Source organism: Chamaea fasciata, unplaced genomic scaffold (assembly GCF_029207755.1).
Source record: "Chamaea fasciata isolate MVZ Bird 193981 ecotype frontalis unplaced genomic scaffold, bChaFas1.0.hap1 SCAF_10, whole genome shotgun sequence".
Classification (NCBI taxonomy): Eukaryota; Metazoa; Chordata; class Aves; order Passeriformes; family Sylviidae; genus Chamaea; species Chamaea fasciata.
In genome coordinates, this window is record NW_027094095.1 from 31,764,090 (window position 1) to 31,789,391 (window position 25,302).

The 25,302-nt window shown below is 48.3% G+C and overlaps 1 protein-coding gene across 3 annotated transcripts in view; it reads right to left on the reverse strand.

Moving 5' to 3' along the window:
• LRRC7 (leucine rich repeat containing 7) overlaps positions 1–25,302 on the reverse strand; it is a 60,407-nt gene that overhangs the window by 22,248 nt on the left and 12,857 nt on the right. For all 3 annotated transcript variants that reach the window (XM_066193026.1, XM_066193025.1, XM_066193027.1), the window contains exons 3-13: positions 23,846–23,920; positions 23,238–23,382; positions 21,848–21,920; positions 18,273–18,402; positions 17,433–17,548; positions 10,839–10,908; positions 9,227–9,326; positions 8,237–8,361; positions 5,248–5,475; positions 458–569; positions 78–258 (exon numbers count right to left, since the gene is read on the reverse strand). In XM_066193026.1, coding sequence (XP_066049123.1) covers positions 78–258; positions 458–569; positions 5,248–5,475; positions 8,237–8,361; positions 9,227–9,326; positions 10,839–10,908; positions 17,433–17,548; positions 18,273–18,402; positions 21,848–21,920; positions 23,238–23,382; positions 23,846–23,920 — 1,355 coding nt within the window. The remainder of the gene's footprint in view (positions 1–77; positions 259–457; positions 570–5,247; positions 5,476–8,236; positions 8,362–9,226; positions 9,327–10,838; positions 10,909–17,432; positions 17,549–18,272; positions 18,403–21,847; positions 21,921–23,237; positions 23,383–23,845; positions 23,921–25,302) is intronic.

Consider the following 25,302-nt stretch of genomic DNA (forward strand, 5'->3'; position numbering starts at 1 on the left):
ACGCCCTACCAGGGTCGCTCTGAGGGCCCAGACAGGACAAAAGGGAGGCAGAAGCTGTGTCAGGAAAGATGTCACACCTGTTCCCCCACAAAGAGTTATTCACTGCTTCTTTAGCCGTGGTCTGCAGGGAGCCCATTTTTACGTGCGCGTTGGAGGACCCTGAGGAAGCCTGGGAAGGGGAATAGTCTGAGTAAGTGCCTGAGGAAACGCTGTTATTCAGACAATGGATCTTATCTGCTTCAGACTCATCTGTCGACTCTGAAACAAAACACAGCAAACGCTTTCAGGGGGCGGCACTCGGGAGCCAAACGCCAGATAAAAAACACATTTCTCAAGTTCAAACTGTCATTGGATCGGGTTGGTACGTGCACAAATGCCCACGGGCCGCGGTTTACAGGCAGAGGTGGAACACGCCCATCGCAGGGTTTCATCTCAAAGGCCGCAAATCCATCAGTACCTTTCTTGTCTTTACCCAGCAGGATGAGTTTGGGGGGGTAGAGCGGCGTCTCGGGCATGGAAGGACGGAGCTCCCCTATCCTCATCTCGCTGCCAGGGTGTCCAAAGGCATCCTGAGGGACACAACAAGGCACAGTGAGCACAGGGAACACTTCAGACTGCGGCACACAGACGCTTCACAGCCTTCTCCTCGTGACCACCCAAACACCCCAAGCCCACCACACGGGCGGTGCAGAGAACCCTGGTTTGTCAGCAGGAAGTTCTAATTAATCCCGCGCAAACCCTCCTCAAAATTAGGGGTGGCGTGCTCGTTCTGGGAGTGTGGACAAACCAGATGGAACTTGCAAGACGCATCGAGGCCGCGTAAACATTTTTGATGGAGTCAAGGTCACCAAAAATGCTGCCAGCAGAGAGAAATAAACACCAATTGAGCGTAAACAGTTGGCATTTCAGGAGGGAGGATTCCTCGCTGGGTTATTTCTGGTGAGGCCTTCCCGAGATTCTGCAGTCCCTGGAGCTGTCCTTAATTAAAATGGCTTTGTCCCTAAGGGGTTTGTGGCTAAATTAAAATGAGTTGGATTTAATAAACTTCTTGCCTGAGAGTTCAGCACGCCTGACCTTCACACAGCCCCCGCAACAGGACCCGTGCTGAAAATAACCCCAGCTAAACTGGGGGAGGAAAATGGGACTCCTTCTTAGACAGGGAAATTTTAAATGAGGACATTTGGGGCCCCTGGGGTGGCCAGGAGGGAATGAAGGCACCAAGAGGAATTTTGGGGCCTTTCTGGTCCCTGCAGAAAGCTCAGGGGTGAGAAGGTGAAGGATGAGTGTCCTGGGGAGACAGGACCTGTCCCCTGACCGGTTGTAAATGTTCCCCAGTGACTTCGGAGAGGGGAGGAAATAATCAGAGAAACGATTTAAGCTGGAGTACCCAACCCAAATCTGGATTGCTGGAACATGTCACGCTACAGTGTTTTAAAATTTTTCTTGTTTTTACTTACAAGGGAGGAAACTTTCAGAGGTTTCCCGCCATTGACTACCTTTTGCAGTGGCAGAGATTTGTAGAAGCATTTTGCCACGTGGCTTACCCCTGGAGAATTGAATCCTGTTCACACCCGGGCTATTTCACACCCTCTGTATTTGGTGTTCAGCCGGAGGCAGGACCTTCCCAGAAGAATCATCCTCAGTTCATTCAGCGCCCTCAGGGCTAATGTTTGAGGCAGTTCCATGGTGATTCCCAGGTGGAGTGATGCACCAGCCCTCCCTTCCCCATGCAGAGGATGTCCCTGGTGCTCCACAGGCGCCCGGTGACTTTCCCAGTGCGGGGGACAATCTGGTGGGTGGCTGTGGGCAGTGCAGGGGGTGCGGGGCAGTGCAGAGGGTGAGTTCTCCACCGGAGCAGCCCAGGTCTGGCTGTACCTCTGAGCTCTGGGCTTGGTCCTCCCTGCCTGCGCCTTCCAGGGCTGATTTCGGGCCGTTCCTAGGGTCAGGCTGGGGGCTCAGGGGGGATTCTTTGGTTTCCTTATCCTGGACCTGGAATCCCAACATCGTGCCATGAAACTTCCAGGGGGTCTAAGCTTAAACTGCCCCCCCTTGCTGGAGGAGAGGAAGAGCCAGCAGTTCCATTTTTTTACAAGACAGTGAACTTCAGGAGCCTGAAGTTCCCTATTTTACGGTATTTTCCTTTCCTTTTCATCCCTCAGCCCAGCTATTCCAGGAAAAACCAACGCACTTTTGAAAGAACTACCCTGGCATTTGTGTGAATCCGCTGTGAAAATGTGAAATACGCTGTAAAAACCCCAAATCACACTCCATTTAATGCCACTCTCTTTAAGGGGACCTTTTTCTCACAAGCTGAAGAACAAAAAGGTCACCAGCAGGAAGAGAATTGCAAGGAGAAAGGGAAGAGAGAAATGCAATCGTGTCGAGTTGGCGCCTGGAGATTTTTCCTCAGGATTTATTCCTCAGGATTAACTGGGGAAGGATGCAGGAAGAGGGCAGAGAACTGTGGTGAGGAGAAAATACCACAAAACAACTGGCAAGAGAAATATCACCAAATATTCAGGCTGAGACCACGAGAACATTAAATTATAATCCAGAGGGGCAGAATGTTTGGAATGACCAGACCAGGAATCTGCTTGGAGCAGCCCAGGGCTCAGGGACGGGATGAGGCAGAGGAAATGTGGGATATTCCCAATGCAAACACACCAAGAACAGGAATTACAAAGACCTGACTTGCTGATCTTGATATTCCTCATTGTTCCCCGTGGAAAAGGCAGCACAACTCCCTAAATAATCCCAGACTCCTCTTTGGCCAAAACTCACATCTTTCCGAAAGAATTAGAGTGATGAAGAGGTTTGTTTTAATTGATGATTAATCAGGACACTGTTTGCTCATTGTGAATGGAGGTGAAGGGCGGTACGGTGGGTTTGAAATGCAGCTCCTCATTCCAGATGCTCCCTTTCACGATTTAGAAACAGTTTCTGAAGGCACACGTGCAAATTAATTGCAGGGCAAGCCGAAAGAGATCAGAAACCAGTTTATCTGAGGATGAAAAGTGAGCGCTGCACCTGAAATTCAATTACCTGGGATCACAAACTGCCTCCAGCCTTTAGCTACATCACAGCACACCTGCAATTTCAAAGTGCACTTTAACTCCAGCCTCGAGTCTGTCTGCTAATTATCTGCAGAGCAAACGGAGCTTAATTATGTTTTATTTAACGGGTTACAACTGAAATCAGGCCAATATTGTTCACGAAAGCATTCACACTTCGCCTGCGCTTCCCGCGTGTTTCATCCCCGCGCAGGAGGCCAAAGGAGAGGGAAATGATCTGCACCCACCCTGATTAGAGCTAAAACCCCCTCCCAGCGTCTGGGGAGGACAAGAACATCCCTTTTCTTTCCTTTGGCTGCTGCAACAGTTGTGGTGCCAGTCTTGGCTCCGTCCCAGGGGAATTCAAATCTGAAAAAGTTCCCCCCACTGCGGCGCAGGAGATGGAATCTCGTCTTGGCTGGCACAGGGGGGGAGCAGGGGGAGCTCCCAGCTCTGCTCCGGGGCACAGCGAGGGAGGAAAAAGTGCAATCCCAGTATTTAGTGGCCCTTCAGGAGTGGCCCCGGGCTCTGGCTGCAGCAGTCCAGCTCTTTTGGCAGAGCTCTGTGAGGTTCCTGTGTCTCCACACCCCGCCAGGGCTGTGTCCCCGGCAGCAGTCCAGGGTCGCTCTGGTGTCATTCCCTCCTTCCTTCCACTCCCTGGGGATGCATTCCCCGGCCCTGCCAGCCCCCAGGGCCCTGCTGGGGCTCAGCTCGCTGGGATGCTCGCGTTTCCAATGAAAAATTCCACATTTATTTTAGCAAACGTTAAAAGAAACCGCTGATTTCCGCAGGCCACATCTCCAGCCACAGCCACGAGACCAAACACCTGAAGCCTCTGCCAGGCCCTGTGGATTAAATTCCAGGTGGAAACACGTGGGGATCATTAAAACCCACAGAAAGCTGTTGAGAATATTCAAGTTCAAACGATAGATGGCACAAAATAAATTCTCTTTATCCAGCGACAAGAGCGGAATGTCAAGACTCGTGGCCTTGAGCCACCAGCTGGTTCAAGGGCCAGATTGACACAGGGAGAATTTCATGAGTGAAAAAAGGAATAACGGTGGAATTGAAGATTTCGGGTTTAGAGGAAAACACGAGTGATTTAACTGAACTATTTCAGCTGAAATTAAACATTTAACTTCAGTATTTCAGTCCTAATTGAAATCGTGCCTGGAGCTGAAGTCTTATGGAGACAACTTGAAGAGAAAACTTTGGGGTGTTTTGTTTTTGGATTTTTTTAGGGAATGAAAAGGTTTAACTGCAAATAAAGCACAGCACTGAGAGAGCAGCCGGAGCTGGGTGTGTAATATTTGTGCCAAAGACACGGAAAACTGAGGGAGAGCAATTCCTGCACACAGGACTGGCCCCACACAGGGGCACTCCAGGGACGAGGAGCTCATCCCAGCATTCAGATGACAAAGGCGTGAAAAAGAAGGAGAACATCTTTTTCCTCATTTATTTCTTCTCGGCATGAAAGCTTTGCAGAGAATTTCTCAGGAATGCCGGCATTCCTGCAGACCTCTCCAAGCTTTTAACCTCCCATGGGGAGGGATTTCCCTCGTTTCCGAATGAGACCAAGCTCCTGCGGGATTTAGGAATTTATCTTCCGGGGATTAATCCTGGGCTGGAATTTGTCCCAGTGCTTGGCAAACACCCCAGGAGGAGCTGGATTCTGCAGCTCACTGGGAGTCACCGTCCAGGGCTGCTCCCTGCCGTGGAAGGAGCTCTCCTGCTGCCTTCATTAAGGGTTAATTGGGCTGGGTTAATTGGATTCCTGCTCCTCAGAGCAATCCCAAGGGCAGAACCTGCTGGCCCAGAGAGAACCAAGTGGTTTTTAGGGGATGAAATGGGATGGAAATGTTGCCCTGGGCCCATCCTCCTGTCACAGGCCGACCTCACTTCACTGAAACGTAACACTGGGAGAAATCCACTGCAAAATTCCCATCCAGGGAGGTTTCAACCCAAAAATCCGGCAGCGTTAGGGAAAAAAAAAAAAACCAACAAACCAGCAAATCGATCTAAAACTGGACAAAACCCAGCAGCTCGACCTAAACCTGAATGCAACCCAAAACCTCCTGAGCGGAACAGGGAGGCCCGAGGGGCTCCCAGGGCATCAAAACATCCTCCGAGGGGTTCAAAACCCTAAAAAAACACCGGGGTTTGTTTTAAAATTGGAATCGTGGTGCTTTTACAATACCTCCACGGAGATCTCCTTGGGGGTCAGGGGCCACTTGTGCTCGTACTTGTCCTTCCCCGTGGGGTCAGTGGAGACGGGCACCGGCACCGGCACCGGCACCGGCGTCGGGGTCGAGTTCTCGGGTCGCACGCCCAGGCTGGGTTTGCTCACCAGGTTCTGCACGGATTTCACCATGTTCTTCAAATCCTCGGGGTAGGGAGTGGGGTAACGCTTCAGGTTGATCTCCACCTGGGGTAAAAGTCACGGAAACAGGAGTTAAAATCAGGAATGGGAGCGGAAATGCGGAAGGAAAACCGGGTGCGGTTTAATTCTGTTAAAGGTTTTAAGCCCCCACTGATGTTTTAACCCCAGATTTTGGGGGTGTTGGTGTTATCTGGGGGATTTGAACCCCAAATTTAGGGGTTCTGGGGGGAATTTGGGGCATTTGAACCCCAAATCTGGGGGTTCTGGGGAGGTTTTATGGGCTTGACCCCAAATTTGGGGGTGTTGGTGTTATCTGGGGGGATTTTACCCCAAATTTGGGAGTTCTGGAAGGGGGTTTGGGACATTTGAACCCCAAATTTGGGGGTTCTGGGGAGGTTTTATGGGCTTGACCCCAAATTTGGGGGTTCTGGGGAGGTTTTATGGGCTTGACCCCAAATTTGGGGGTTCTGGGGAGGTTTTATGGGCTTGACCCCAAATTTGGGGGTTCTGGGGAGGTTTTATGGGCTTGACCCCAAATTTGGGGGTTCTGGGGAGGTTTTATGGGCTTGACCCCAAATTTGGGGGTTCTGGGGAGGTTTTATGGGCTTGACCCCAAATTTGGGGGTTTTGAGGCGGTTCGGGGCAGGATTCCAGCCCAAGTTTGAGGGCTCTGAAGTGATTTTGGGGTGATTTAACCCCCAATCTGCTCGCAGTGCTGGGCTGAGGGCACTTCCCTCGTGTCTGGGGGAGTTTGAGGAGCCCAGGACTGCAACTTGCTCCTTCCCTCTTTGTCAGCATCGAGTGCAATCCCAGCGACACGAAACGAGGGCTGGGGATCCGGTGACTCCGCGCTTGTGCTGACACATCCCGTCAGGCTTTCCCAAACAATCCTGCTGCAAATGCAGAATTCATCCAGCCACGCTCCCTGCGCTCAATTAATCTGAATTACGGATGGCAGCCGAGAGCAGGATCCGATCCCCTGGGAGCCTGGGGATGGAGGATGTTCACACACAGCCTGTGACTCTTTTCCTGGCACGGGAAAACACACCCAGAGCTCTCCAGAAGAGTCCCCAAAGGCCTGGCTGAGCTTTGGCTGACTGGCAGACCCTCAGATTCCCTGGAAAACCCCACATCCGAACTTCCCAAGGCTCCCAGAGCGTGTCAGGGTGAAGAATCTGGGAAACTCCAGATTCCTCCTGGTGAAAAAGGATCTTTGACCTCGTGGTGCAGGTGAGCTGCCAAAGGAGCTGGTTTTAAGAGCTCCCTGCCAGAGGAGCTGGATTTAAATTCCCAGCGAGTAGGGGGAAAAAAAACCCGCTTTTGGATTCAGCTGCAAATGGCCTGTCCGTGGGAATATTTCAGAGGCAAAAGCATGATTGATTTGGTAAATAAAACTGTACCGAGTGCTGGCATCCAGAGCCGAGCCAGGAGAGAATGAACATCACGGAGCAGGACAGAAAATGTTGAAACGTGAGTGGGATGTCACTTCTCACAAAGAATTCCGACAGAAGAAGATAAATCAAGGCTGGGAAAGCAGCACTGAGAGCTCTGCTTCGGTGATGGGTGAATGAAATGGGGTTTAGGGGCGGCCTGGGGAGGCACTTTTGGTGTCCCCCAGAGCTCAGGCCGTGGGTTGAGGGCGAGGCACAGAAGAAAACGTCTTCTCTGTTAGAAAACGCTGCAGTGTTGGTGGATGCTGCCTGCTGGGAATTTAAATTTGTTTAAATTGCCCCCTTAAAGCTCTGGTGAAGCTGGTAAAAATGCTCACGTTGAAACCTCCAGCCATGTCACCCCCAGGGGAAATTCTGGAAGAAGTTGTGGAAAACTTTCCCAGGTGCTGCCTTCCGCGCATGACCCATGATCCTGCAATTCAGCCAGGGTAAAATTCCACTTTAATCCATTTACTGGGAGGTGAAGGCCGCTTTTGGCTTCATTTTCTGTTTCACTAAAGCAGAGGAGTCCATTAGCTCAGGAGCTGGGGAGAAATCCCCAACTGGGAGAAATATCGGAAAGAAAACCCAAGAATTTCCACCAGGTTTTCACTGGAATGTTTGCCAAGAGAACTGTTAATTTTAAAAGTAAAATCTGATTTAAATCCCCTCGGATGATTTCATCCCCGACCTCACATTTTTACCTCGGGTGCTCTACCGCGGTTTGAAATTGGCAGGGTTGAAGTGTGGGATAATTCCTTTCTGTTATTCAAGAAAGAGACGATTCCACGCCGTGCAAAGGCTGACAGGTTTGAAAATACCCTCCTGCAAACGCAGCCGATTGAGGGATTGACGGAGAGCTCTGCAGTGACATCAATCTCACGAAACTGGGGGAGGAAATTCATGCTTTGGACTTCATTCTTTGGTTTTTTACAAGTGGTGCCCCTCTCCACCGCACATTCCACGAGGCTGCAAAGCCCTCGATGACTTCAGCTTTGAGAGGAATATGGGATCCAAATACTCCTAAAAAAGCAAAGTGGTTGGACAGGAATTCTGGCTCAATTCTGGCTGCAGAGCCCTCAATGACTTCAGCTTTGAGAGGAATATGGGATCCAAATACTCCTAAAAAAGCAAAGTGGTTGGACAGGAATTCTGGCTCAATTCTGGCTGCAGAGCCCTGGATGACTTCAGCTTTGAGAGGAATATGGGATCCAAATATTCCTAGAAAAGCAAAGTGGTCGGATGGGCATTCTGGCTCAGTTCCCTTTGGGAATTAAAACAGGAATTAAAACACAAACCCAGTTCAATTCCAGACCTGCAATATTGAACCCCTGTGCACCAGAAGTGAACCCCGGGATGAATCCAGCGGTCCTCACCTTAACTTTCCCTGGATTTTCCTCCTCTTCCTTCTTGTCTTCGAACTCAAAGGCCACAGTCATTCTCTGCTGCCTCTGCTCCTCCCACAGAGTGGGGTTAAAACTGTCACTGTCTGACTGGAAATCTGCAGGGAATTGGAGAGGGAGACGGGAATGATGCAAACAGGTTTTTCCTTGTTGGTCACAAGGGTGATTGTCTGGAGATTGTGAGGGGGACAAAAGGGAGCTGAGAAACCATCCCAGGGTTATGGAGAAATCTGGCGGGAAGCACCACCAGGGTTTGGGGCAGCCCTGGAGCAGTGGGGGAGTGTGAAAATATGAATTTAGAGGAGCAAAGCCTCAATCCAGCCGAGTTTGGGAGCCCTGAGCCCCCCACACCACGGGGCTGGACATTCCCAGCCAAGAATTCCGGGTGTGTGCACGCCCAGAGCTGGGCTCAGGCTGCTCGTGCAAAGCCCCCCTGAAAATAAAAGGGGTTCAGAAGAGGTCGGTGTGAAAGTGTAAATCAGAGAACGTCACTCCGAAAGTGGAAATCAGAAAATTCTCTCAGCTTTTTTTTTTTTTTTTTTTAGGGCGGAAAGGGAAGTTTCTTTTCGGCTCTTTTAGGAACAGGAAGGGGGAATTCACTCAGTCCTTAAAGATCAGAAAGGGGAGAACTCTCTCAGCTCTTCTAGGACGGAAAGGGGGAATTCACTCAGCTCTTTAGCAATGGGAATGGGGAATTCTCTCAGCTGTTTTAGGAACAGGAAGCGGGAATTCACTCAGCCCTTTAGGAGAGAAAGGGAAGTTTCTCTTGGCTCTTTTAGGAACTGGAAGGGGGAATTCACTCAGTCCTTAAAGATCAGGAAGGGGGAATTCTCTCAGCCCTTTCAGGACAGAAAGGGAAGTTTCTCTTGGCTCTTTCAGGAACAGGAACTGGGCATTCTCAGCTGTTTTAGGAACTGGAATTCCCTCAGCCCTTCAGGATCAGGAAAGGCGGGGTTGTTTTACCTTCGTCGCTGCGGGGCTGCTGGGGGAACATGTAGTTGGTGAGCACTCGCTGCTTGGTCTCGGGATGCGCCTCCGTCTGCAGCGGGATCAGAGCCTTGGACTGCAGGGAACGGGAACACACGGCCGTGAATTCCTGGGATCGGGGCAGCATCCAGCCTCCCCCGAGCAGGGAATCCCGGGCTGGCTGCAAAACCCGCTCCCCGCGGGCTGGGAGGAGTGGGGAGCCTTCCTCCCCCTTTCCTCACTCCCGAAATCCCTGCCGTTCCCAGCGGGACAGAGCCTCGGGAATCCTCCAAGGGAAAGGGATCAGGGGACTGGCGCTGCACAGTTACACACCCCTTGGGATGCACTTTAAGCCAGGCCTAACGAGGAGGTAATTAATAACTCTCGTGTTCTAGATTGGTATTATTACTATTAATCGGAATAATATTATAATGCTAGTAATGGTATTAACGCTATTAGTATTATTCTTGTATTACAAGAATTCTTATATTCTTGTATATTCTTGTATTCTGGTATTATTCTTGTATTTACATCCAGGAGTAAATTCCTGGTGGCTCTCAGTTCACCTGGGAGTAAACCTGGTGCAAGAATTCCCATGGGGCATTCCCTGAGAATTCCTGCTGGGGTTTGGCTCCAGCTGGGGATGTTTCATCGTGGCTTTGCTCTGTCCAAAGTCTCTCTGATCCAGGAGTGACTGTCACAGCCCAGAGAGTGGAAATCCATCCGTGCCGTGCGCCAGGAAAGTCAAAATGCCGGGAAATGTTGTGTGTTTAAAGGGCTGGGGGTGTTCTGTGCCTGGGCTGCACGGCCAGGCAATGTTAATTTTTAAAATGGAAATCAGAAGAAAAGAAAAAAAAAACCAAACCCCCCAAGAATCCTCATTTAACACATTAATCATAATTTTCTGTTACCCCCCCCCCCCCCCCCCCCACTCCAGCTTTCACATTTTTGGCTCGGCTCTAAAACTAAATGTACATTTCAGACTTATTTTAGGGCTCAGCTGCTGCTGGAACCGTTGCATTTCTCAGGGTTCCTGTTGCATAATTCGGTTTAAAATAGAATCCCAAAGAATCTCTGCCATAAACCAGAGCCCTGCAACAAAGAAAGGGCCCCCTCAGATTTCAAAGGAGCAGAAATGAGGTTTCTCCAAAGCAGGGCCCCGAGTCCTCGTGCATCTTTGACTTGTTTGAACTCTCCCTGACTGCAGCGGGGTTTAAAAATATGCAGGGATGGGAGAATGGATGGGAAAAGGGGAGAGGGAGCCAAGGATGGAGGAGCAGATGGAGCAAAGGGTGGGAACAGGATAATAACGAGTTTGGGAAGGAACATCTTGAGTTTCTACTTCAAAAATCCTCCCGTGCTGCTTTTGCCCTTTATTTACTACTTTGCTAAGGAGGCAGAAGCTGATCTTGGTAAAAGAAATCCTGCAAAGGTGGTTTCTTTTTTTCCATGGTAAAAAAAAAAAAGAAAAATAAAAATGACACCCAGCAGGATTTATGGAAATCCACAGCTGGGCTGGGAGCAAACCCTTCCAAAATTCCTGTATTGAGCCACAGGGTTCATTGACAGCCCCTTTCCCAAGGAAAATGGGAATATTGGAAGGCGTTACCTGGTTGTCAGAAAGCCACAAGGCGGCCAGTTCTTTGAGTTTGGTAAAAGTGAAGGGCAAATTCTTCAGCCTGTAAAGGAGAATGTTGGCACAAGGTGAATCCTTCACTCCCAAAGTAATTCCTTTAAAGATTCGCATGCAGCATGTTTATCACACTGAAACAGCTGAAATTTCACGGCTTTTTAAAATCAATTTTACTGATGTGCAATGTTTTATCAATATTATTGTTATTGCTGTTGTTATTCCTATAGTTCCTATTATCATTCCTATTATGAATATTATTAATAATGTGATTAACATTCCACATTAAGAGCTCTATTTGGAAAGCAGAACTGCTGACATCACATCCTTCGGTACTGAGGAGAGACTGATATTTTCCTTCGGTTATAACGGAATAAAATTACACGTATAAGACAGAAAAGAGAAAAAAAATCTTGGTCCCAGGGAGGTTTAGAGGAGCCTCAGTGCCACTCACAGAGCTCCCTTTATTGGACACTGGAAGTTTGGAACGGAAATATTCCAAGATGACGGAAAATTCATTTTTGTCGGGACGTCAGACCAAAGATTAAAGCAATATAAATGTTCACAGTGAACCTAAATGACAAAATTAAACGGAGCAGGGGGGAGAAAAAAAAAAATCAGCATTTTAATGAGACATTTAAACACAATTTCCTAAAAGGGGATCTGGGAGTGGGAATGGGAATGGATGGCAGGATATTTGTGGAATCTTCATTGATGTTTTTCCCATAACTCCCTCTGAGCAGGGTGTTTTTTATAGGATCACGGAATCCAGGATGGTTCGGGTTGGGAGAGACCTGAAATCCCATCCCATGGATCCCATCCCATCCCACTGTTCCATGTCAGGGACCTTCCACCATCCCAGGCTGCTCCAACCTGGCCTTGGACATTTCCCGCCATGGCAAATCTGGGAATTCTATTCCAGGGCCTCCCCACCCTCACATCCAAGAATTCCTTCCCCAAATCCCACCCAACCCTGCTCTTCCCCTGGCCCAGCCATGGACTGAGGCTTTCCCAGCTTTTGGGAGTTGAAGGAACCGGGAAGAACCGGAGCGACCAAAGGAACGTTGGAAAACCCAAATCCTGAATGGGACTTGGGGAAAAACCAGGAGGAAAAACCCTTTTTGTGCCAGGCTCAGACCCTGCATCCCACGGAAGAGATTCCCACATTTCCGGGCACCTCAGGATGTGGCAGCTGGAATACAAAAGTCGGGCCCAGACCCAAAGTTGTCTCAGGGGGCACTGGGATGCTCCAGGGAATTCGGAGTTGGGATCAAAGGGAGGAGCAGAACTGGCCACAGCCCTTGGGAACCCCACAAGACCATTCCATGCTGATTTTCCAGTCCCATTCCCAACCAAATCACAGAACCCGGCATTCTTCATTTGCTTGGCCAGGACTCCCCGGATACGACCTTTAAACCTCAAACACGCCTGATTTTAAAGAGTCTTGGAAAGGGAAAACCTCAAATTCCTGCTCGAAGATGGGAGCACCCGAAATCATTGCCGGGCTTTGAATATTCCCAGCCAAGTCAAGCCCCAGACTCGTTTTTCTAATAAAAAACTTTTGCTTTTAAAGTGTGCAGTGTAGGAAAAAATTTTCATCTGTTACAACACATGTGCAAACACCCTGACCAAACCCTAATTCCTGACCAAGTCCTAATTCCTGACCAAACCCGAATTCCTGACCAAGTCCCAATTCCTGACCAAACCCTAATTCTTGACCAAATCCTAATTCCTGACCAAGTCCCAATTCCTGCCCAAACCCTAATTCCTGACCAAACCCTAATTCCTGACCAAACCCTAATTCCTGACCAAATCCTAATTCCTGACCAAATCCTAATTCCTGACCAAACCCGAATTCCTGACCAAGTCCCAATTCCTGACCAAACCCGAATTCCTGGCCAGGAGAAGGAAGGGACACTGGGAATTGGTGCGGGTGGGTGGTGAGGTCTGAGGATCTTTCCTGACCTCTGTGGGAGTGACAAGCTGGGAGCCCAGAAGCACAGACAGGAAGGGGGGGATTCACTCAGCTCTGAAAGAATGGGAAGGGGGAATTCCCTGAGCTCTCTTGGGACGGAAAGGGAAGTTTCTCTTGGTTCTTTTAGGAACAGAAAGCGGGAATTCACTCAGCCCTTCAAGATCAGAAAGGGGGAATTCTCTCCGCTCTTTAGGAATGGGAATGGGGAATTCTCTCAGCTGTTTTAGGAACTGGAAGGGGGAATTCATTCAGCCCTTTAAGATGAGAAAGGGGGGATTCTCTCAGCTGTTCTAGGACAGAAAGGGAAGTTTCTCTTGGCTCTTTTAGGAACAGGAAGGGGGATTCTCTCAGCCCTTTTAGGAACTGGAACAGCAGGATTCTCTCAGCCCTTTTAGGAACAGAAAATGGGAATTCACTCAGCCCTTTAAGATGAGAAAGGGGGGATTCTCTCAGCTGTTCTGGGACAGAAAGGGAAGTTTCTCTTGGCTCTTTTAGGAACAGAAAGAGGAGGATTCTCTCAGCCCTTTAAGAACAGAAAGAGGGATTCTCTCAGCCCTTTAGGAACAGAAAGAGGAGGATTCTCTCAGCCCTTTAAGAACAGAAAGAGGGATTCTCTCAGCCCTTTAGGAACAGAAAAGGAGATTCTCTCAGCCCTTTAAGAACAGAAAGAGGGATTCTCTCAGCCCTTTAGGAACAGAAAGAGGAGGATTCTCTCAGCCCTTTAAGAACAGAAAGAGGGATTTTCTCAGCCCTTTAGGAACAGAAGTAGGGGGTTCTCTCAGCCCTTCCAAGAACAGGAAGGGGGCTCTCTCAGAACTTTAGGAACAATCTGGAACTGAAAGGTCACTTACCAGTAACCGAGGCTCTGTGGGAAGTGCGGCCCAAACGAGCTTTCTAACAACTCTACCCCTCAATCACAGGGCTCAGACCTGGAAGGGCTCTGAGGAGAGAGGAGGAGCAGAGGGGAGACAAGGTGTTTGTGGCTACCCCCGGACAGGGACACCGCTCACTGGGAAGGAATTTGGGATTTCCTGAGGCCGAGCAGCCACCCCTGGGAGAAATTCGGGATGAGCTGGAGCTCCCAGAGTTTCCACAGAGCTGCTCCTGCACAAAAACCTCACCACAGGCACCTCCTGGATCCAGATCCAACCCCTGCTGGCTCTGCTGGGCTGAGCCAAGAGAATCCTTGGGAAAGGAGGTGGGAAGATAAAAGGAGAGAGGACTCCCAGGTGTGGAGATGAGAAGTTTGGATGCAGTTCAGAGGGCGTGGCGTGGGGAAGGAAAGCTGGAGGCGTCGCCTTGGGTTAGGTGGAATTCCAACATGGAAGTCTGAAGGAAATCCTGAAATTCAGGCAAGATAAACCACTCCCAACTGTCCAGGGACGAGGAAAAGACGTGGAACAGAGTGTGGGTTTGTAGAGGCAAAGACCAGAGACCCAAAATGCACCAGAGAGGGAGTCAGACACTGATTCCCCTGAGCAGAATGGAATCAGGGTGGAATCAGAATGGAATCAGGATGGAATCAGAATGGAATCAGAATGGAATCAGGGTGGAATCCGGATGGAATCAGGATGGAATCAGAATGGAATCAGAATGGAATCAGAATGGAATCAGGGTAGAATCAGGATGGAACCAGAATGGAATCAGGATGGAATCAGGGTGGAATCAGGATGGAATCAGAATGGAATCAGAATGGAATCAGAATGGAATCAGGGTGGAATCAGGATGGAATCAGGGTGGAATCAGGATGGAATCAGGATGGAATCAGAATGGAATCAGGGTGGAATCAGGGTGGAATCAGGATGGAATCAGGGTGGAATCAGGATGGAATCAGGATGGAATTAGGGTGGAATCAGGGTGGAATCAGGATGGAATCAGAATGGAATCAGGATGGAATCAGAATGGAATCAGGGTGGAATCAGGGTGGAATCAGGATGGAATTAGGGTGGAATCAGAATGGAATCAGGGTGGAATCAGGGTGGAATCAGAATGGAATCAGAATGGAATCAGGATGGAATCAGAATGGAATCAGGGTGGAATCAGGATGGAATCAGGATGGAATCAGGGTGGAATCAGGGTGGAATCAGGATGGAATTAGGGTGGAATCAGGGTGGAATCAGGTTGGAATCAGGATGGAATCAGGATGGAATCAGGATGGAATCAGGGATTCCCATTAGCCCCAGTCCCAAAATGCACCAGAGAGGGTCTCCAGCACTGATTCCCCCCAAGCAGAATGTGTCCCTACTTCCAAAGGCTTGGAGGGGCACGCAGGGGAAGAGCTCCTGGGATCTCCCTCCTCTGCCAGATCCAGGGAAGAGCAGAGGGCCAAAGCTGCTGTGGGAACACGGGAATGTCCCGGCAGGAAGTGGAGCCCCAGCTCTCTTTAGGATGAAGGTGTGGGCTCACCCAAAGGAACAATCATGGAACGGCGATGAGTTGGGACCACAGAAACTAAAAAAATCACTGAAAATCCAACGTTTAGAAGATGTCTGAACTTAATCCAAACTCTTTGGTCCGGAATGTAGGAGCTTTTTAGCTTTCATTAAGGTGGGAAGCTCCACGGCAAAAGAATTTTCCCAACATCTCAGCAGGGCAGAGTTTGAACTCAGCCGGAGCTGGGAGCAACGGAGGAGGAAAGGTTTGGAAAGATTCACTTCCCAAAGCACTCCGGAACAGCAGAGGAGACGATTCCAGCAGGTTTAAAGACAATTCAGCCAGGTTTGAGGGTTGAGGGTCTGGGGTCCGGGTCACCAGACACCACTGGGGGGGAGTGGGAAGGGCACAGCTGCCACATCCCACCCCGTGGAATAAACAAACACCGCATCCCACCCTGTGGAACAAACATCACATCCCACCCCGCGGAATAAACAAACACCGCATCCCACCCTGTGGAACAAACATCACATCCCACCCCATGGAATAAACACCACATCCCACACTGGAACACCCCATGGAACACCACATCCCACCCCATGGAACACCCCATGGAACACCACATCCCATCCCATGGAACACCACATTCCATCCCATGGAACATCACATTCCATCCCATGGAACACCCCATGGAACACCACATCCCACCCCAAGGAATACCACGTGCCACTCCACACCACTGGGATGCCGCTCCCACAATCCCCCTCCTCCCCACTGGAAATCCCAATCCTCTCCGCCTACCCCTGTCCCACCTCAGCCAGTCCCTACACACCAGTGATGGCTCTGGAGTCAGCAGGAGAATCACTGGGGGGAAAAAAAATGGGGAAAAAACCCCAAATACCACAAAAATCTCCAACAGTTCCCTGCTTCCCCAGCTCAAACTCCCAGCACGATTCCAGGTTGGAAAAGGGGGCAGTGACCCTGCTCAGGGTGGTTTAAAGTGCCAGGGAAGGTTCCCTGCATTCCTAATTCCCAAAAAAACCTGGATCAGCCCTGTCTTCTGCCCCCTTCTCCTGTGTCCTTTGTGTCCCCACAGGGCAGGGAAGGCACCAGCCTTGGGAACATCCACCTGGAAATCCACTGGATTTGGGACAGGCCCACCCAGGATGGGATTTGTGCCACGGAATTGCAACACGGGACACAATGGAACTGAATTTAGGAATTTTAAACAATATTCCAGGGGAGTTCTCCGTGGCTTTCTATTATTTTATGTTCGACCCAAATCTCAAGAGACGAAACTGGGCTGGAAAAAATCCTTCCCGAATTTTTTTGCTGAGCGTGGACGGCAATTCCTGGAGAGAACATGGAATTCACCCCCCTCCACATCTTGCACCACCCGGCAAACCCGTGGCGACACCGCAAATCACCTCGTTCCTGCCACGTCCAATACGGATAAATCTCAAGGAAATTCCGATTTTTCCGTGCGCCTGTGGAGCACGGGACGGGGATCAAGACCGGCTCATTTTGAGCATTTTGTTTCTCTTCTGAGCACAGTCCCTGTGCGTAAGGACCAACGAATCTGGGGCTTGACAAAATAAACCAAACAAAACTCTGCTGAAGGAACCGAAAAATGTTCCTTGGATTTCAGCGGATGCAGGATAACAAATTCCTGTTTCCTGGTTTTTTATCATTAAATATCACAAACCCATAGAAAATATCTTGGTTTTTTTTTTTTTTTTTCATGGAAACAGCAAGAAATAAAAGAAGGAAACGGGTTTGAAGCTATTTAAACACGCCAAGATCCAGATTTTGGCCTCATTTAGTTTTTCTTGAAGTTTTCCTTTGGATGTGGAAGGAATTGAGACCAAACCATAAGGATTAAGGAAAAAGAACCAATAATCTTTCCTTAGAGTTTAAATAAATTCAATTAGAATGATACTTTTTAAAAAGTAGAATTCTAAAGATAATTTTTTAAAATTTTAAGATAAATTTTAGAGGAATGCGTCTTTACAAAGGAAAAACAACCAATAATCTTTCCTTAGAGTTTAAATAAATTAGAATGATACTTTTTAAAAAGTAGAATTCTAAAGATAATTTTTTAAAAATTTTAAGATATATTTTAGAGGAATGTGTCTTTACAAAGACCTCAAAGGAAAAGTTAAAAATAATAAAAAAAATTTCTTAAATTGGCTAAAAATAATAAAAAGAAGTGCTGTGAACTGTACCTGTTATCGCTCAGATTTAACACCCTCAGCTTCTGCATCTGGCCAATCTCGTCAGGGAGAAATTCCAGTTTGTTGGAGCGCAGGGACATCACAGTCACGTTCTTACAGCTCCCAATCTGCGGGAATGGAAAAGCCCAAATGATGGAATCCCAGATCTGGGAATGTTTGTTATCACTTTTCACCAGATCATCTGTCTGCCGGGGCAAGGATGGAATCCCGGCTCCCACAGGACATTCCAGCCTGGAATGACGTTGGAACCCCGGGCACTGGGAATTCCAGACTCTCTGTGCTGACAGGCTCTGACCCCCAAGTAAACTCTGCATTGGACCTGAGGCCGTGGAAAAGGCTCCCAGAATTAAATAATAGAACTGGAATTATGGGTACGGAGTTTGAGCAGAAGTGTGTGATAGCACAGGGTGGAAAACTTAGAGTTTCAGTGTTTAGAAAATAATAATATATATAAAAAGCAAGGTGGGATGTTTTAGGGCAGAGGCCAGTCCTTCTTTTTCACCTTCTTCTCCTCCATGGGTCTGGGTGGGATTTTGTAATTGGGTAGAAAAATCCACATTGCGGCCCACGGGTGGTTGGTTATTGGGTTAAAAGTAAAAAAATAATTGAGGTGTCGTTTCATAATCGGACAGTTTGTGCTTAAAAGGCAGAGCCATTTTTCACTAGCTAGAACTCACAGCTTGTGAGACCGAACTATAGATAAGAATTAATAAACATCTGAGTCCGAACATGAAAACTGCATCTCCTGAGCATTTAATCCCGGCTCTAACAGAAGAAAAGAAGATTAAAAAAAACCCCCAAAACCCCATGGAAGTGGAACCGGCTGCTCACTTCTCGGGGCAGCTCCGGGAGGAAGTTCTCGTCCACGGCCAGGGTGCGCAGGTTGTGCAGGTAGCCGATGGTGGAGGGCAGAGACTCCAGCTCGTTGCAGCTGCAGTCGAATTCCTCCAGCAGGGACAGGCTGGAATGGGAAACGCCTCGTTAATTGCTGGAACGCCGGGCACTGAGAATTTCAGGTTTTCTGTGCTGACAGGCCCCCGAGAAAACACTGAGAGCAGAGCTGGCTGTTCCTGCCAGGGAATCCTCAGAAGTTCCCTGTAATTGCTGCCCTCCGGAAGCCGGAGGGGTCAGGGAAAGGGTTCCTTGGGACACATCCAAAGGCTGGGCCAGGTTCTGCTCCGGCTTTCCCTTAAACCAGGCTCTGCTTCCACACTTCATCTCCAGCCACACACAAAAGGATTTCGGGGAAGGCAAAGGCTCCCTTGTTGCCCTGCTTCCCAGAGAAGCTGGGTGGGAATCCTGTCAAACTCAGGATGAGCACACACCCCTTTCCCTGCTGATAACACACCCAGAAAGGAGATAAGCTCGCTGAGAGCTGCCACGGCCCAGTTCATCGGGAAATCTGAGCTCACACATCCCAATCCATCAGGAAATCTGAGCTCACACATCCCAGTCCATCAGGAAATCTGAGCTCACACATCCCAGTCCATCAGGAAATCTGAGCTCACACATCCCAGTCCATCAGGAAATCTGAGCTCACACATCCCAGTCCATCAGGAAATCTGAGCTCACACATCCCAGTCCATCAGGAAATCTGAGCTCACACATCCCAGTCCATCAGGAAATCTGAGCTCACACATCCCAGTCCATCGGGAAATCTGAGCTCACACATCCCAATCCATCAGGAAATCTGAGCTCACACATCCCAGTCCATCAGGAAATCTGAGCTCACACATCCCAGTCCATCAGGAAATCTGAGCTCACACATCCCAGTCCATCAGGAAATCTGAGCTCACACATCCCAGTCCATCAGGAAATCCAAACTGCCATCCCCAGAGGTTTCCCTGGCAGCGAAGGATGAGTTCATCCAGAATTTTACTGGGAAGGTGGTGCCTGGCACAGCTGTTCCCAGCTGTTTTCCTGCCTCTCCTCATCAGGAGACGGCAAAATCAAAACACCCAAGTCCCTGTGGAGCTGTATTTCCCCTCTGCGGGGGGAGAGCTGCACTTCGGGAAGGGATTTTCCATCCCCATGGATCATGGATCGGGCACGAAGGGATGCTGACAGGAACAGCCCTAATTCTGACAGTGCTGCTTCAGGTAAAATATCATGAACCTGGCTGTGCTGCTGGGAGAAATTCCCATTATTCCTGACAGCTTTAAGGCAAGGCACAAACCAGCCGCTGATCAGCCGGGCACCCACTGGCTTGTGGTCCAAGGAAAAACCAGGAATATTCTTAGAGAGGTGAGGTGCAGTAGGAGGAGTAATTCCCACCCATCCAAGCTGCATTTCCGACAGCCACAGATGATCCCAACAGCCACAGCAGCCAGGGAATGGCCAAGGCAGCCCAGATCCCAGGGGTCACCTCCAGGCACTGCTCGGCCAACATCAGGAAAAATCTCTACAAAGATGTAGAGATTGGTTTTTTTTTTTCCAAAGCCTGTCGGAACCTGGTCCTAAATGTTTATTCCATGGAATATTCCATGCAATATCCCATTCCAAACCAGGGCCCAGCTTTTGGAAGCAGTGCAGTCGCCTTGGAATTGTTCCAACCCAGGCAGAAACCAATGGAGCTTCAGACCCTAAGGGAGACCTCGGGTTATCCCGCCTGGCTAAAGGAATTTCGCAGACCAAGGAATCCCAGGATATCCCAGACTGGTTTGGGGTGGGAAGGACGCTAAAGCTCATCCAGGGCCACGGGCAGGGACATTTCCCACCATCGCAGGTTTCTCCAAGTCCAGAAACTTGGACTCTTCCAGTTCCAAGCCTTTCCCTCTGGTTCTTCCACTCCAGATCCTGCTAAAACTCGGGAATACAAATCTGCTCTGGCATTTGCAGCATCTGGCACAGGACCTGTGCCCCAAACACCCCCCAGGCCCAGCTGTGGCTCCCGAATTCCTCATGGAACCTTCCAGATCCCACGGGGAACACCTCCAGGCTTCGGTGAATCAACGGGAATCCCGGATTCTGTGTGGAACGTTTGGTTAAGCCGGGCCTACTGTGCGGCGCTGAGAGCCACCACGGGCTCGTCCTTTTGAACAGAAATCCCAAAAACGAGGGTGGAGCTCCCCAGCAGAGCACAGAAGTGCTCTCGTGGAGAAATCCCAGAGGGAATGTTCCCTCCTCCACGTTGCCAATCCCCGTGGGGAGGCCCCGGAGGGAGGGAGGGGCATTTCCACCACCGGAATTCGGGAGGAAGAGACCCAGCAGGAATCCCTGCAAAGGCGTGAGTCAGTGAGCCGAGTTCATTGCGATGTGGGACGCCCTGCCCTCCTTGGAGGAGAGGGAATTTTTCCCCTGGAAAAGCACGAGTGGAGATCCCAGGTGATCCCACCTGCTCTGCAATTCCACTTCGGAGCAGGGGGCTGTGCCTTTGGAAGTGTAATTAGGCTCCACGGCAAACACTGCAGAGATATTGGGTTAAAAAAGGGGGATTTCCCTTCGATTGGAGCAATCTAATAAATAAAAAAAGTTTTAAAAGGTTTTAGAACCCGACTCCCCAGATTGCTGAAGCTGGATTTTAATCCATCTTTTTGCAGCATCCGGGAGATCTTGGAGCCTTCCGAGCTTTCACTTGGAGGAGAATTTTGCTGCTCCACGGAGATTTGGGGAGCAAAGATTTGCCCTTCAGTCATTCCCATCGCTGAATTCCCAGCTTTTAATGCCCTCCATGAAAACCCCAGTAACCTAAAACACTCCAAGGATGAGCCAACCTGGGCTTTCAGCGGCTGCAGCTGGAACAGGTCACAAATATGGAGTTTTTTTTTCCCAAATGACATCACAACAGCGGAATTCTTGAGCTTGGAGCAGCCTGGGGTGGTGGGAGGTGTCCCTGCCCTGGCAGGAGGTGGGATGGGATCATTTTTTTGGAGGATTTTGGAGGCCACCAAGCTGCAGCAGAACGATGTGAGACCCCAGACCAGAGATCTGCAGAGCATCCTGAGCACTTCCCACGATCCCAGCCCCTGGAATCCTCCTGGCTTCCCCACAGAGCTCTCCGTCATATTTTAGGATCTCTCCATCCCTGCGAGGCCACAGCCAGATCCTGCCGAGCTCCAAGCCCTGCCTGTTGCCATGGGAACAGATGGATTTTTTTTTTTTAATTTTTAATTTTTTTTTCCCCCAAATTCTTCTGCTTTGTGCTGCTCTTCTCATCCAGATCGACTCACGCCAAAATCTTTGGCTTTCCTCTTGGAGAATCTGATATATTTTACCTTCTTCCCCCTTTGCACTGAAAAATCCCCCAGGGTTAAAAGTGACTCTCCAAATTTTAAATGTCCCAACCTGGGGGGTTGGAAATTATTTCGCAATTCAGGACGTTTCTCTTGTTTTGTGTTTGAAAAGCCACGCTCCCGGAGCAGAAGGGAAAAGGTATTTTGGTTAAAAACGGCGGAACTCGGACTCACTTTCCGATGGCATTGGGCAGGATGGTGAGCTGGTTGTCATCCACTTTCAGAGTTGTCAGCCTCTTCAGCAACCCTGCCGGAAGAAATTACGGATAAACAGCTCCCCTGGAGATTTCCTGGAATCCCACAAGGCAATGATTTGTCACCCTGAACAGCTCTGCCCTGGATTTTAGGGAGCGTCATTCCAAGTGCTTTTATTCCTGCTAAATGCATTCTAAAAAAACAATCCTGGCGGGACAAAAATCCTGGGATTGATGGGAAGACGCAGAGGAACGAGATGGAAAATAGGAGGAGACAGTCAGTGAGAGGGTCAATAATTAGCAGCATTAATTAGCAATCCAAGCTGGAATCTGAGTGAATTGATTTAAAATGGAGGGATTTTACAGCTCCATGTTCAAAGGGAACGGGAAAAGCAAACATCAGGGCTCAGGACTGAAAGGAAATATCCCAGTGGACAGAGGGATGTCCCCACAGCCACTCCCAGAACGTCCACAGATCCCAAATAATCCAGGGATTCCCTGCATGCAAAACAGTCAAAATGAAAATTAAATGCATAATTTGGATTATTTCATTTTCGTTTCCTTTTCCCACTGGGAATGAGCAGCAATCCCAGACGGATTTTTACTTTTAAATCAAATGAATTCTGTCCTTCTTGGCTTCTTTTCCTTAAAACAGCAAAGCGGGTGGATCAATTCCTTCCAAACCAGGAGAATTCTGCTCCTGACTTTACAAAACGGGGAGTGTCCATTTTCTGCCTCCTCTGGGATTTAATGGCAGGCCTTGCTCCATCCTTACAAAATCCCGTCATTCCAAAATAAAGTAGAATAGAATAGAATAAAAAATTAAAATAGAGTAAAATAAAATAGGATTAAAAAAATAGAATAGAATAAAATAAAATAGAATAAAAAGTTTAAACAGAGTAAAATAAAATAGGACAAAACCAAAAAAAATTATACTAAAAGTAAAATAGAATAGAATAAAAAAATAGAATAAAAACTTAAAATAGAGGCAAATAAAATAGGATAAAAAGAAAAAAAGAAAAGAAAGTAAAATAGAATAGAATAGAATAAAATAGAATAAAAACTTAAAATAGGATAAAAATAAAAAAAATTAAAATAAAAGAAAGTAAAATAGAATAGAATAGATTAGAATAGAATAGAATAAAAGAAAATAGAATAAAAATTAAAAATAGGGTAAAATAAAACAGGATAAAAATAAAAAAAATCCAAAATAAAATGAAGTAAAATATAACAGAATAAAAAATTAAAATAGAATAAAATAAAATAGAATAAAATAAAACAGGAGAAAAAAAAAATTTAAAAATTAAAATAATTTTAAAAAACCTGAAAAAAATCTACGAAATGTAGAGGAATCCCTGGTGTTCCCTCACCGATGGAATCTGGCAGCTGCTGCAGCATGTTGGACGAGAGGAGCAGATCCTCCAGCCCCTCACAGCCCGAGATGTCCAGGTCGACCGTCTCGATCCTGTTTTTGGACACATCCAGGTACACGAGCTGTTTTAACTTCCCTATAGACTTAATAGCACGTGAGACAGAGTTACTTGAGCAGATAGAGCTGTTAATTAGAGCGTTAATTAGAGACAGACACACAAATCCAGCGGATCCGGAGTTATCCCCGCGCCCCTCGGTCTCCCCGCGGCAGGGCCGGGGTGGGCTCAGCCCCAAAGGAGCAAAAATTAACTCCCCCCACCCCAAGTTAATTAATGAGCTCCAAATTCATTAAATCCGCTGGAATTTGGCATCCCTGGGCATGCAGCTGAGGTGTTTCTCCAGCTGGACACGGATCCGAGGGATATTCCCAGTTCCCACCTCCCACCGAGGCAGGTGGGGTTTTTCTGCGTTGAACCATCCCATGGCTTTTGTAACAATTAGCCGATTAATTAATTTACGACCCTCCGCACCCGCCCGAGGAAATGCACGCGCGTTGTGTTCCCTGCCAGGCAAACACCCCCAAATTCCCCGAAATAAATGTCCATACCCCAGGCAGCACTTGCAAGGAATTGTTGTCCATCCACAACTCCCTTAGATTCTGGATTTGTTCAAGGACCTCAGGCTGAGGGAAAGAATAAATAATCATGGGCAGCTGAATAAAGCAGCATTCCTTGAGTTAAATTTAAAAAAAAATCAATTTTTTTTTAAAAAATAAAGCTTCCCTCTTCACTTCCCTTTGGTTTTTTTATAACCCACCTCAGCCTTCCAGGTGTTTTAAGGACAAGAGGAGAAAATTCCCCCCGTGTGATTTAACCGCCGCTGCTCGTTACCAAAACTTGGGAAATTTAAGAACCTTTGGCAGAAGGAATGAGCCCAAAGGACGCATCCTTGGGAGGTTTGACATCTGCCCAGCTGGGGGTGGGAATGCACAGGAGAAAACGGGCACGGACAAAACCCCGAACTGCAAAATCAACCTTCCACCGGGTCGATTCTTTTCAGCGCTATCAGCGAGAGGAGCTGAAAAAGGCAATTCCGCAAATGACTCCTCGCTCCTTACGGCTGGGAAATCCCAGAATTACGGCTCCAGGTCACAAATATTCCCGGATTTCCTCCGCAGCGTTCACCTTTCCCACAAAACACCTTCCACAGCAAACCAACACTCGGAATTTGCCTTCTCCCTCTCGGGTTGTAGAGATTTTTTGTTTTTTCAAAGCCTGGCAGAACTTGGTTATAAATGTTCCATGAAATATTCCATGAAATATTCCATGAAATATCCCAGTCCAAACCAGGGTCCAGCTTTTTGGAAGCAGTGCAGTTGCCCAGGAATTATTCTAACCCAGGCAGAAACAAATGGATTTTCAGGCCCTAAGAGAGACCTCGAGTTGTCCCGCCTGCTCTGGTTGGGAATGTTGCCATTCCCAGGAAAAAACCCCCTGATTTTCCACTTGCCCAGGGAATTGTGGGAGAAGCTCCTGGTGCCTGATCAGATAAGAACAAAGCTGATGAGCAGGAGAACTCAGTCCTTGTTTTCTACATCTCCACGTAATGAGTTCCTCTTAAAAACGAGTGGCGAGCATTTTAAAGCTGATTTATTTTGCCTCTGTTAATTCCATTGAAATTCTGCTGTCCTGCAATGATTAAAACCACTCCTCGTTTCCAGGCTAAATTGATTAATGGGCATTTGATACTATTTGTTCCAGGGCTGATTAATGTTTCTTTATCCCTCTGGAGGTCACTGTGGATAATCATAATTTCCCCTCTCAACTTTAATTCGCTTTTCAATCCCTCTCATTAACAGACACCTTCCTTCAAGGCCTGTTCCTGGGCTCTGCAGAGCATGCTTGGATGGGGAATTCCTTGGATTATAAACTCCCAGGACGATGGAATTTCCCATTACTGTGGAGCACGATATTCCACGTTCTGGCACACCCTGACCCAGGTGAGATCTCGTGGATGGGGTTGGTGTTAATGCGCCATGAAAACCCGATTTGTCTCTGTTAGAAA